General features: G+C 56.6%; 1 protein-coding gene across 1 annotated transcript; it reads right to left on the reverse strand.

The window, feature by feature from the left end:
• Window positions 1-371: 371 nt before the first annotated feature.
• Window positions 372-12,088, reverse strand: PTGES (prostaglandin E synthase). The gene is made up of 3 exons (XM_082695917.1): window positions 11,275-12,088; window positions 7,666-7,748; window positions 372-938 (listed from the first exon to the last, which is right to left on the reverse strand). Exons 1-3 carry the CDS (start codon window positions 11,401-11,403, stop codon window positions 689-691), a joined length of 462 nt encoding a protein of 153 aa, XP_082552043.1. The 5' UTR covers window positions 11,404-12,088; the 3' UTR covers window positions 372-688.
• Between the last annotated feature and the right edge of the window lie 676 nt (window positions 12,089-12,764).

A 12,764-nucleotide genomic window follows, 5' to 3' on the forward strand; every position in this document is an offset into this window, starting at 1 on the left:
TATCGGCCCCTGAACTTAGGAGAACCCGATTCACTAAAGGAATGGGGACGCAGCGCAGGCCGAGTGGACCAGACCCAGAGGAACATAAGCCCTCCCCCACCTCACTAAACTCCCACCCTAAAACCATTGCAAAACCACACCCTACCCTGGGCCCCGCTTCTAGAGGGAACAGGCAGGGACTCCCAGGCCTGGGCATCACTGGGACATGGGGGAGCTTTTTAAAAACCCAGATGTCCAGTACTCCCCTCCCCCCCCCCCGCCCCAGAACAAGCAGAACTGGCCTCCTTGGGGCGAATCTAAGAAATCTGCCTTTATTATAGGCCTGGATCTGGCGGGTTCTTTAGGAACCTGGACTGAGTCTCTGGTCACTCTTAGCAACAAAGAAGAAATGTGGTTTTTAATGCTCTGGTATTAGGGTATGATGGGGTATTCTATCCATCTTGACATCTCCACATGGTCCAATCACCTACCCCTCCCGAAATCCAAGAGGCACACGCACACACGTACATGCACACACTTATGCAAACACACCCAGGCCCATGGTACCCAGCACCCCAAGTTCAGAGGGTTGCCAAGAAGCCAGGTCCCCGGGGCCTAGCACAATCTCGAAGAGATGCCCAGTCCCCCAGGTACAGTCACTGCGGCTCAGGGCCAGCTTTCTGGTGGCCGAGGAGGCATCGGCTGCAGGTCACAGGTGGCGGGCTGCTTCCCAGATGATCTGCAGGGCCATGGAGGCGCAGGGCAGCTGGGCCACAGTGTAGGCCAGGGAGCGGGTGGGCGCCCGCAGCTTCCCCAGGTAGGCCACGGTGTGCACCACGCGGCCCAGAAAGAAGACGAGGAAGTGCATGTGGGCGACGAAGGGGTCAGGCCCCAGGACGGAGTAGACGAAACCCAGGAACAGGAAGGGGTAGATGGTCTCCATGTCGTTCCGGTGGGCTCTGGGGAGGCAAGGGGAGGCAGTCAGCCAGGGGTCCGCCGGGGCTCCCTGCCCTGGAAGCGCGCCCCCCTCCACCAGTGGGGGATCGTCTCGGAGTGCAAGACTCAAGTCTGTTCACAGCCAGGATGAAGAGACACCACAGAGGCAGGAGAGACAGCGGCTGAGGAGCGGGGACCCCCACTCGGGGCCAGTAGCCACCACAGGCGGAGGCTGGGGTTTTCGCGACAAGCCCGAGGGCTCCCCAGGACGGGGCCCTGGCCACGTGCCCCACCTTCTCCCCCTCTGGCCTTGGACACCAGGTGGGAAAAGTGGAGCTCCCAGGGGTTGAGAGCTGGGCTGGTCAGAGCTTAGGTCAGACTCGAACCCGTGCCCTTTACCACCAGGGCAGGCTTCTCTGAGGGAACCCTCCTCCTGAGTGCAGGTGCCCGGGCCCTCCTGAGTGGTATGGGTGAGTCTAAGAGCATGTGTCTGGAACCCCTGCCTGCCTTCGTCTCCCCTAAACCCCAGCACACCTTCCTTCCTCTCTCAAGGATCATGATGACACAGCCGTAGGCGCTCTCTGGAGCCGACCCCCGTCGCTGGGCCCCGGTGAAGCTCTTCCTTTCCTCCATGCTCTCCTGCTTCCTTCTCGCTGTGTTTTGCTTAAAATGATCAAGTGTGTGAGTCTGTGCGGCAGTGCGGGGTCGGGGGGAGTGGAAGGGCTGGGTATAACCCCGGCCATAAATAAATGACCGAGAAAGAAAACTCAGCCACTTCTGCTAAGAGCTGGTTCACTTTTTCCATGACTCCTGCTAATGGGCCGCTTCCTTGGGGCGAGGCGAGAAGGTCCAGTCCGGTAAATTAGAGACTGAGCCAGCGATGGATGGCCGGTTCGAAAGATAAACAAGATCCCAGCACCAGGATTGTGACCTCCCCCGAGGCCAGGCCACACAGGTGGAGGCATGAGGACTCTGCTGGGACCGAAGTCCCTTCTCTGGGCTCTTCCAGCTGGAAGGCGGCTCACCGAGGCTGTGCCAGGAGGCCAGGCCCGGGCCCAGCAGCTCCTGTGTGCGGGCCCAGCCACACCGTCCCCCGCTTCCCTCCCATTTGCAAGGGCTGACCTGGGGCGTAGGGAGTCGGGTGGGCTGCGCAGGGCAGCTAAGGAGGCCTTCATTGGCAGCCCCGTGCCGGAGGGGTCTCAGCCTTGTGACGGGGGCAGAGACCAGGGAGGAGACCAAAGCCTGAACGATAAGGGGTCAACCACAGGCTGTCCCTGCAGTGGAAGAACTTTCCAGGGAGCGAAACTGGCAAGTGCAAAGGTGGGGATGAGCCTAGGGTGTTTGAGACACAGTTAAGTGACCTAAGTGTCCTGAGCGCGGTGGCGCGAGAGGAAGCGGGGCAGGATGGGAGCAGGAGAGGGGTCTGGTGGGCCGGGCTCTGGAGCCGGGGGTTCCGTCAGAGGGGATACAAGCTCCCGTGAACCCGAGGGGGGTGCCTGGATCTTTCTTAGGCCAAACTCAGGACACGGCAGTTAGCGTCTGTCCCCACATCCTGGAGCCAACGCAAGCCCTTCTTTTCTGAATCTCCACCATGGGGGCCTCGAAAGCAAGTCTGCCCCAGGCAGGTCTCCCAGGGCTGGGGGGAAGGCCGCTGCTCCCCCGTGCCCAAGAGCTGGAGGCCTGGGAAGGGACGAGAGGGAGAGACTGGGCTGGGGGTGGGGGGTCCCCACTCCCCGAACAAGCAAGTCACTCAGCTTACTTGCGGGGTATGGATGAGGGAGGACACTGCGGGGTTCCCTCTAAAGCCACTCTCCCCTGTGGGAATGGGGCTTGGTGTCCCAACAGTCCCCCAAACATGGTTGGAGGGACACCCTTGGAAAACCTACTTTAAATGGAGTTTGTGGGGTGCCTGGGTGGCTCAGTGGGTTAAGCTTCTGCCTTCGGCTCAGGTCATGATCTCAGGGTCCTGGGATGGAGCCCTGCATCAGGCTCTCTGCTCCACAGGGAGCCTGCTTCCCCCTCTCTCTCTCTCTGCCTGCCTCTCCGCCTACTTGTGATCTCTGCCTGTCAAATAAATAAATGAGTAAAATCTTTAAAAAAAAAAATGGAGTTTGTGTGTCCCAGAATGTGGTCCCACTGGGGACCCACCTGGATGAACATTTTTGTCACACTTTTATCTTTTATCACAAAGTTTCAGGGAAAGTCTCACTACCAGACGAATCCCATTCATTCAGATGCTTTTCTTTCTTTCTTTTTTTTTTTTTAAAGATTTTATTTATTTATTTGACAGACAGAGATCACAGGTAGGCAGAGAGACAGGCAGAGAGAGGGGGAAGCAGGCTCCCCGCTGAACAGAGAGCCCGATGCGGGGCTCGATCCCAGAACCCTGAGATCATGACCTGAGCCGAAGGCAGAGGCTTAACCCACTGAGCCACCCAGGCGCCCCCAGATGCTTTTCTTTAAAATAAAAAACTGATGAGTGAGTCGGTTTTTGGAAGGTTGTTCACAGAGTCATCACCAAACCCCACGGAGCAAATGGAGAGGAGAGGGTAGGTCGCTCAAGGTTCACAGCAGGTGGGGGCCCTGCTCTGTGCGAGGAGGCGCAGTCCCCCCGAGAAAACCAAACAGTGGGGCTGAGCCCACCTCCTAGCTCCAGCTTGGAGGGTTCGGGACAGAGGGTCCCAGGGTCACCAGCGAGCGGGGAGAGGTGGCTGGGACTAAGGAAGCCGTGAGGCTCTGACTCCCAGTGCCCGGCGCTGACCCAGCTGTCGTCCCTCCTCCCTTGGGTAGATCCCAAACCACAGTGGGGGGCCCCCACCCCCCGGCGAAGCCGCCAGTGGGGCCGCCAGTGGGGCAGGGAGCTGTGGGGAAATCGAAGGTGAGGCAAGAGAAGTCCTTCCCCTCCCTCGGGCCCGGATATGTTCTGACAGACATGGAAGGAGTCACGTACCAGAGAGACGCTTGGGCAAAATGTGTCATTCCAGTAATAACTGCTTTTTCAAATAAAAGTCACCCAAAGCCAATCCCCACTGCTAGACTGGGCTTGCCGGGACTCCGGGCTCCAGGCTGCCCCACCCCCTCCCCGGACGTTGCAGCCACCAGCGGCATGGGTGCAGGTGGCCGGTGGGGAGAGGGAGACCCCGGCTGGCAGGGACAGCTGTGGTCTGTCCTCTTCCCTGGCCCTCCCTGCCACCCACAAGGGCCGTGTCCGTGAACACAGGTCCGCGGTTGCTGCATCTCAAAGGCAGGTAATAAAGTAAAGTAAACTCGCATCCCTGCAGAGCCCGGGCTCAGAGGGACTCAACCAGACTCAACAGCCCCTTCATGGGGAGGCGGCTGGAGGCCCCGGGGGTTGGCGTCTACAAAGCGCTTGGAATGCTGCTGTCCCCAAGGGGCTGTGTCTCTGATGCACGCGCCATCTTCCTCGATGCCTCGCTGCTGTCACCAGCCTCGTCCCGGACACGACTGATCACGCTCATCTCACCGGCTCGGTTTTGCCAGCCATCCCGCCACCCCCGGGGCTGGAGCCTGTGGTTCTGTCTGCCATTGACCCACTCCTGGGCCTCGGGGCACTGTCCGCAAGGTGCGAAATGAGGGACACCTGGGTGGCTCAATGGGTTAAGCCGCTGCCTTCCGCTCAGGTCGTGATCCCAGGGTCCTGGGATCGAGTCCCACATCAGGCTCCTTGCTTGGCAGGGAGCCTGCTTCTCTCTCTGCCTCTGCCTGCCTCTCTGCCTGCTTGTGCGTGCTCTCTCTCTCTCTGACAAAGAAATAAATAAAATCTTTAAAAAAAAAAAAAGATGCAAAATGAATGCGTTGGATGACATCTACGGGACTTCCAGACTGCGACCTGGGGACCGTCTCCCGACAAACTGCTTCAGTGGGATCAGGGCTGCACCCCGCAAGTAGTCAGAAACACGCCAAAGCGTGGGTCAAGTGTGTGTCTTCCTTCTTTGGGGCCACTCGGATACTTCCTCACTGCAGTTTTGAACGCAGACTCAGGATTTGGCCTGAATACGCATCACTAGGAGACTCGGATAGGTATCGCGGTAGAAGGTTTGGTTTGCCTTCAAACCTGGTTCCTGACTTCTCCCAGAGCTGAGCTCATGAATCCACTCAGGCCAGCTGCTAACCTGAGAGGAAGATTTATCCTCCAAGAACCAAGACCTGAGGGCTTTCCTGTTTGTGTGGAAAGGTGATCCTGACTGCGGAACTCTGGTCTAATATTTAACTAAGTCCCACTTCCAGGGCTTGTGGCCTCAGGGTCCAGCCAGTTCTCCGGTAGTGAGTAATGAGATGCGTGACCGTTCTGAGCTCTGCACCCCAGAGGCGCTGCGATGTTATGTCAGGAGGAAGGGGAGGAGGAGCCCCAGGGGACCAGGAACCCCTAGGTCTGGCATGCTAAGTCCCCAGTAAATACCATCACGTGGCAGGTTCCCCTCCCGATAAACTCTTGCCGAGTGAATATAAAACATTATTTGGTAAGACGTTCTCAAAAAGTGCTGAACTGAATTCCAGCCCTTTGAGCATCAAGACACTAGATAGTGGGTCACTTTGATCAGAAGAAAAAATTGTATCACGTAGATGGAAACATCTCGGCCCCATCCCCCCCTGCCCCCATGGGTCTGTGGTCTCCCCCTGGCTTGGTTACAGCCACTGAAAAGAAACCAAGTGTCTGGAAGCTCAGGTAACCACTACAATGTCACAAGTAAGCTCTGCTACATAGAATCCCGGAACCCTGTGAGAAGCTGGGCACACCCCCTCGGTGGCTGCCGAGAACCGGCTGGGGCTACCCACTGTCGGCTGGGGCTACCCACTGTCGCGGCAGCCTGCTGCCTCAAGGACACTCAGGTCCTTCTCCTCTGCCCTGGAAAGTCAAGCCCACCAGGGGGAGGCTGGGGTACGGGTCACCAGGATAGATTTGTGCATGGGTAAGGCTTTGGTCCACTAATGTACAACCAGTGCCTTGCACACAGTAGGTGCTCACTACCTGTCAGATGGACGGACGGGTGGACTTCATATGAAGTACTAGACACTGTAGTTACATTGGAAAGGGTGGAACAGGGGCGCCTGGGTGGCTCCGTCGATTGCACATCTGCCTTTGGCTCAGGACATGATCTCAGGATCCTGGGATCAAAGCCCGCATGGGGCTCCCTGCTCAGTAGGCAGTCAGCTTCTCCCTCTCTCTCTGCCCTACCCCCTGCCTGTCCTCTGTCCCTCTCTCAAAAATATTTTTTTAAAAATTTTTAAAAAGGGTGGAACAATAAAGAATTTTTCTTCCTCCGTTTACTTTACACATTTCTGTAATTTTTTAAAACCGCAAGTATGTAATTATTTTCAATGGCCAAGACAACTAAAAGAGAGAGAGAGGGAAAAAAACACTCTCCTTCAGTAAAAGAATCTCTATTATTCATACCACAGCGTCCCACCCAGCTCTGCCCACGATGCAGGGGGATGCGCAGAGAACTGTGTGATGTTTGTCTCCCGTCTCGCTCTTGTGCAGCCATGCACCCTCCCACGACTCCCCCCAACTCCACAAGACAGTCCCTCTCCCCTGGAAATGCTGCCTCCTCACTCTTCAGCCCGCCGGTGTGAACTAGAGCCAACTGCCAACAAAGGACCATTCGGATGGGTGACATGAAATGAACGTCGAGCCTCCTTCGACGGGATTTTGTCTATCTGTTTCTAAAGAACCATTTCTTGAGTAACATTGAATGACCTAGAAAATGCTCACCAAATAATAGTAACTGGAAAAAAAAAATCACAACCCCCAAATTGGGTAAACGATGCATACCTAATTTTATGAAAAACACTGACAAAGAGAATCTGGGTGAAAATAGTGTTAGATGTCAGCAGGGATTAGAATTGGGACCGGCCTCCCTTTTCCCTCTGGGGGTTTGCAACAGGACCCAAATTGTCTGCAATGGTCAGCAGTTCTGACTTTTATAAGGAGGAACATTGTGTTTGATTGACTGAGATATGCTAGGCATACCAAGTGGTATGTTCAACTTCATTCCGAATAAAAGAAATGCAAAGGAAAAACTAAACGTGACGTGGGGACATTTTCGCCCATCGCCCTGGCCGTGTACCCCTCCCAAGGGGAAGCTCGGAGGCAGCAGGGGCAGGGGAGACCTTTCCCACACCAGCAGTGGAGGAGGATTTGTGCACTACTCGGCAATATTTCTTACCGCTCGAATGCATCCTGAGGTTTGATTCACACACACGCGCGAAGGCAAAGGGAGAGGTTTGGATGCCCTCTGTTCATAACCGAGAAAGACATGAGACCAGCCTAAATGCCCATCGGAGGGGAACGGGTCAGACAGCTAAGGGCGATCTGCCTGAATCCTACAGCGCTGAGCCCGGGGGCGAGACCCCTGGGAGCAGATGGGGAACAACCCCGTGAACGGACCAGTGGGTGAAAGCTGACTCTTTGGGGGCAAAAAGGAAAAAGCACGCTGGGAAGGTGCAGAGACACGGCGTTGGCTATCAGAGAGTAGAGCTGGGTAGGGCTGGGTAGGGCCCGGAGGTCAGAGGCAAGGGTGGGGAGACGGAGTCCTCTCCAGCTCTGGAATCCTGAGTCATGGGCGTGTGTCACTTTCCCACAACTGATTAGAAATTTGATCCAGAACTGTCTGAGGGGCTCAGGAAGGCAGAAGACCCGGGTCCTCTCGGTATCCCCCAGGTCCTGTGGTTCAGAGCTGGGCCTGCAGGGGGCAGACCATGGCCAGGCTGAGGTCTAGCAGTACTTGCCTGAGGCAACGGTCCACGTCCTGGTCACTCCGGCAGTACTGGAGGCCTCCGTGTCTCAGGGCATCCTCAGGGTTGGCAAAAGCCTGGAATATATCAGCCGAGAATGACTACTGGTGCTCCCACTGTGTGCCTAAAGCCGGCACTTGCCGCGAATAGGGTTTCTGTGGCCTGAATGTTTGTGTGCTCCACAAACTCGTATGTTGAAAGATACACTCCAAGGAGACAGTGTTAGGAGGTGGGGGGGTCTCTGTGGGGTGATTAGGTCATTGGGATGGAGCCCTCAGGAATGATACTACTGCCCATTAAAAGAGACCCCCCCCATAAAGCTCCCTTGCGCCTTCTGCCATGCGAGGACAGAGTAAGAAGATGGCTATCTGTGAACCCAGAAGCGGGCCCTCGCCAGACTCAGAGTCTGCTGGCACCTTGGTCTTGGGACTTCCCAGACTCCAGGACTGTGAGAAATAAATCTGTTATTTACAAGGCCCCCATTCCAAATTATGTTGTTACAGCAGCCAGAATAAACTAAGGCAAAGGCCCTCCTGCCCCTGCCCTTGGGAAATCACAGTCTGGTTGGGGAATTGCCTATGAACAAGGGAAGAAAAAAGAGAAGACAAAGTTGGCCTTGAGAATGTTCACAGGAGACCTGACCAAGTCTGGGGGTCAGAGAAGGCTTCTCTGAGGCAGGGACATTAAAAATGAGCTTTGAAGGATGCAACAGTATTAACCAGATGAAGGCAGGGTTGGAGAAATAGCACTGAAGGTATGCAGAACAGCATGTGCAAAGGCCCTGGGGTCAGAAAAAGACAGGCATGTTTGAAAAAAAGAGAACCAGCATGGCTGGAGTATAGAGAACAAGGCACAGAGGCCCAGGATGAACTTGCTGGGGTCCTAGAGGCACGCTAAGAATTTGGACTTTGAACTAAGGGAAATGAAAGGGTTTGATAGTCGAGGGCAGAGAACCCCAGTTCTGTACTGACTAGCTGCACATTTCCTTTAAAGAATTATTTGAGAGAGAGCAAGCACGTGTGCATATATGTGTGTATGTGCTTGTGTGTGTGTGTGTGTGTGTGTGGCGGGTGTGAGAGGATGGGCAGAAGAGGAGAGAGAGAATCCCAAGCAGACTCCACCAAGCATGGAACCCAAGGTGGGGCTCAATGTCACGACCCCTAGATCATGTCCTGAGCCAAAATCAAGAGTCAGATGCTCAACCAACTGAGCCACGCAGGCGCCCCTAGCTGCACATTTCTGAACTTCCCTGAGCCTCAGCTACTCCTCTGGGAACTCTGAATCAAAGGGAGCTCGTTTCCTATGGGGAGAGTGAAGGAGAGAACTGGAGAGGCCTTTGCACGATGCCGGCACCAGGAGGGTGCACACGAGGAGGGCGCTCCCCGAATGGTCTGTGGACGGCAGAGACTTAAGTTCACACTTCAGTCAACAGAGGCAGGCCCAAGCCCCGTGATCGTGCACCTCTGACCTCTGACCCCAAGCCTGGATCTCAACCCCAGGCTTTCTGCCCTGCTAGTCTGATGGCCACTCCTGCCGTCTCTGACTCATGAGCCCTGGGGCCCTCTGCCACTGAGGGCTGCTTTGTGCCTCCCCACCCACCCCCTGGGGCTGCCCCTGACCCAGCCCAGAAGTGAATGAGGATCAGAGCCCCGTGCCCAGTATTCCTCTCCACAGGCCCTTCAGTCCTGGAATCACTGATCGGGATGGCTCAGCACTGGGTCCCTTCAATGGGGGTCCTAGCATTCCGCAAGGAGCTTTCTGGGAGTTCAGGGTCCATGGTGGGGGTGGTGGGGCAGGGCTCTGGACGCTTTCCCACGAAGGAGCATGTGGCTTCTGCCCCCAACCATTAATAAGTAATGAGAACTAACACTGCTGCTGGGTCCTGCAGCCAGGCCCTGCCTTCTCCAGGCACTACCCTGACGTCCCTGGTGACAGATGAGGAAACTGAGCTCCAGACTTCCCAAGGCCCAAAGCGGGTGGGCGGAGGAGCCAGGCGCCCCCATCCAAGCCCTTCCAAGGTGTGACTCCCTGGCTCTCTCCTGGTTGAGAATACAAAAGCAGAAACCAGAGGGAAACTGGCTTCCTCCGCTCCTCCCCAGCGACCAGGGAGAAAGGCTTCCTGTGGTCCCTCTATCTCTATCTCTGAAGTTACATTAAAAAGGAAGCTCTGGGCCCCTATCCCCAGCTGTGGAGAACTCTATCCACCTCCCCACCCCGTCGCAGGTTGTGGAGCAGGGACCCCCCACCTCCACCCACCCCCCACCTTCAAACCCTTCTTTGTGGCCTTCACAGGGAAGGTCTCCTCCCAACCCAGGGTCCTGGCCTGGAAAACAAGGTGAAAGTCGCTCCTGCCTCCTCCCCCGGAGTCGCGGTGGGGATTGAGCTCTCAGCTCTAAGGAGGCACTTGGGAACTCAATGGGTGAATGCAGCTGTCCCCGTGGGGTGCCTGAACCCCACATCCAGGATGGACCTAGGCAGGGGGAAGGCAGGGGCCGTCTGTGGGCCTCTGGAAGTCATCTCACCCCGTAGCTGCTCGGCTGCAAGCCGGCCTGCACCTGTGCCAGGGGCTGGGTCTGCGTCCCCAGCAGGATCCCGGCGCCCGGGTGTCCACCCTGCCCCCCACGCAATGCCAGAGCCAGCCTTGCCTTGCCTTGGAACTGAACAAAGGGGGACAAAGGGGCACAGTTTCTGGAAACGAGTCTTCTACTGAAGAACAGGACAGAGGCCAGCTTGGCCTGAAACTTCTCGGGCTCCGGCTGTCCAATGAGAGAGCGGAGTTGATCTCTGAATGGGCCCTCCCGCCCATCGGCCCCCCCAGGGCTCAAACCTCAGCCTCTGCATTGTTGTTTTGGCTCTGGGACTCGGATCAGTGGGGGGAGGGGGGGACCTCCGGGGGGGTGGGGACTCCTCCTTGAAAATTACAATGCAGGAGCCTCTGGGTGGCTCAGTTGGTTGAGCATCTGACTGGCTCGGGTTGTGCTCTTAGGGTCCTGGGACGCGAGAACCCTGGGCTGGCTCAGCGGGGGATGGGCCTCGCCTACTCCCTCGGCCCCTTCCCCACTCATTCTCTCTCCCTCCCTCCCTCTCTCTCCGATAAATAGATAAAACCTTTTAAAAAACAAAATTCCAGTGGAGTCTGGCCGAGACCCGGCCCCTGGAGGCTGTAGAGGCTTTGGAAGCGCCCTTGCCAGTGAATTGGGAATTTCCACTTAAGGGTTTCTCGGACTCCTGTGTCGCTAGTTCCCACTCCACCCAAATACCCAAATATCAGATCTCCCGAGCTGGGAAGCTGCCAGCTTTACGCTGTCAGGCTCCGCCCTCCGGGACCGGCTTCTCTCTAAGCCCCGGTAGACATGGCGCGCTCACAGCCAGAACCCACCTGGAGGCCCAGAAAGTGAGTAAATGCTCTTAAAACAGACGACAGGAAGGTGCAGGACCTGCCATCCCAAAGGACTGGGAGAGGCCCCTAGGTAGCTCCCCCCAGGTCCCCCACACTCCGGCCGGGGAAACACCTCGGCCAAGGGCCCCAGCCGCACACCTTTCCGGCGGGGCAGTGAGAAGCGCACGTGGGGATGTGGCGATCGGGGTCCCCAGGCGGCATACCTTCTTCCGAAGTCGCACTTGGCCCGTGATGATGGCTACCACGTACATCTTGATGACCAGCAGCGTGCCGCAGAGCAGGAAAGCTGGGAGCGCCTGGCCACTCACCAGCGCCAGGACAGGCGGAGGCATCCCGGAGGGCCGGCGGGACCGCTGGGGAAGACGGCAGCGCGGGCGCGCGGCTGTGGGTCCGGCCGCGGAGGAGCGGGAGAGAGCGGCGGCGGCCGGGCGGCCCGTCTGCGCTCACAGCAGCCGCCCACGCCCAGCGAGCCCGCCGCTTCCCCCACCCCGACGCGGCGAGAAGCGAAGCGAGAAGGGCGCTGCGAGGTGTCCCTCGTCCAGCCTGGCGCTCCAGATGCTCGTCTCCGGCAAACTTTTAAATGCGTTCTAATCTGTTTCCTCATCTCTGAAGTGGGGGTTTATGGCTGTGCCCGCCTTCTGGGGGTGTGACAAAGCTCGGCGCCTGGCCACAGGCGGTCGTTGTTGCTGATTTATGCCCATTTCCCAAGTCAGGGCGGGTGGTCGGCATGAGCACTGCGCCATCGGTCCCCACTCTCAGCCTGGACATAGGAACCACAGCCATACCTCCTTTGACGTGACTTTGCTTTTCTGTAGTACGTTGAATACTGGCCCTTCAAAAATGTCCATTCCCCGATCCTCAGGACCTGGGATGATGTTACCATACCCGACAAAAGGGACTTTGCAGACGGAATTAAGATCTTCAGGGACACCTGGGTGGCTCAGTGGGTAAAGCGTCTGCCTTTGGCTCCAGTTGTGATCCGGGAGTCCTAGGATCGAGTCCCGCATCGGCTCCCTGCTTAGCAGGGGGTCTGCTTCTCCCTCAGTCCTTCACTCCGCCTTCGTGCTCTCTCTCTCTCAAATAAATAAATTCTTAAAAAAATAAGTTAGAATCTTGAGACGGGGAGATCACCCTGGATTATCTGGGTGAATCCAGTTCAATCACAAGGGTCCTCCTAAGACAGAGGCAGTAGGGAGAAAAGAAAGACAGGAACAGGGCGCCTGGGTGGCTCAGTGGGTTAAGCCGCTGCCTTCGGCTCAGGTCATGATCTCAGGGTCCTGGAATCGAGTCCCGCATGGGGCTCTCTGTTCAGCAGGGGTCCTGTTTCCTCCTCTCTCTCTCTCTGCCTGCCTCTCTGCCTACTTGTGATCTCTCTCTGTCAAATAAATAAATAGAATCTTAAAAAAAAAAAGAAAGAAAGAAAGACAGGAACAGAGGTCAGAGAAGAGAGGGGATGTTATACTGCTGGCTTCGAAGGGGAGGAGGAGGAGGGCCACGACCCAAAGGATGCAGGGGACCTCTGGAAGCTGGAAAAGAAATTCTCCCCTAAAACTTCCAGAAGGAAGCAGCCTTGGGATACCTTGACTTTTCATCCACTGACATTGATTTTGGACTGCTGGCCCGCAGAACTCCCAGATAATAAATTGGTCTTGTTTTAAGCCTTGGAAGGTGAGGTTGAAAGACCCCTCCCCCA

Source organism: Mustela nivalis, assembly GCF_964662115.1.
Source record: "Mustela nivalis genome assembly, chromosome: 13".
Lineage (NCBI taxonomy): Eukaryota > Metazoa > Chordata > Mammalia > Carnivora > Mustelidae > Mustela > Mustela nivalis.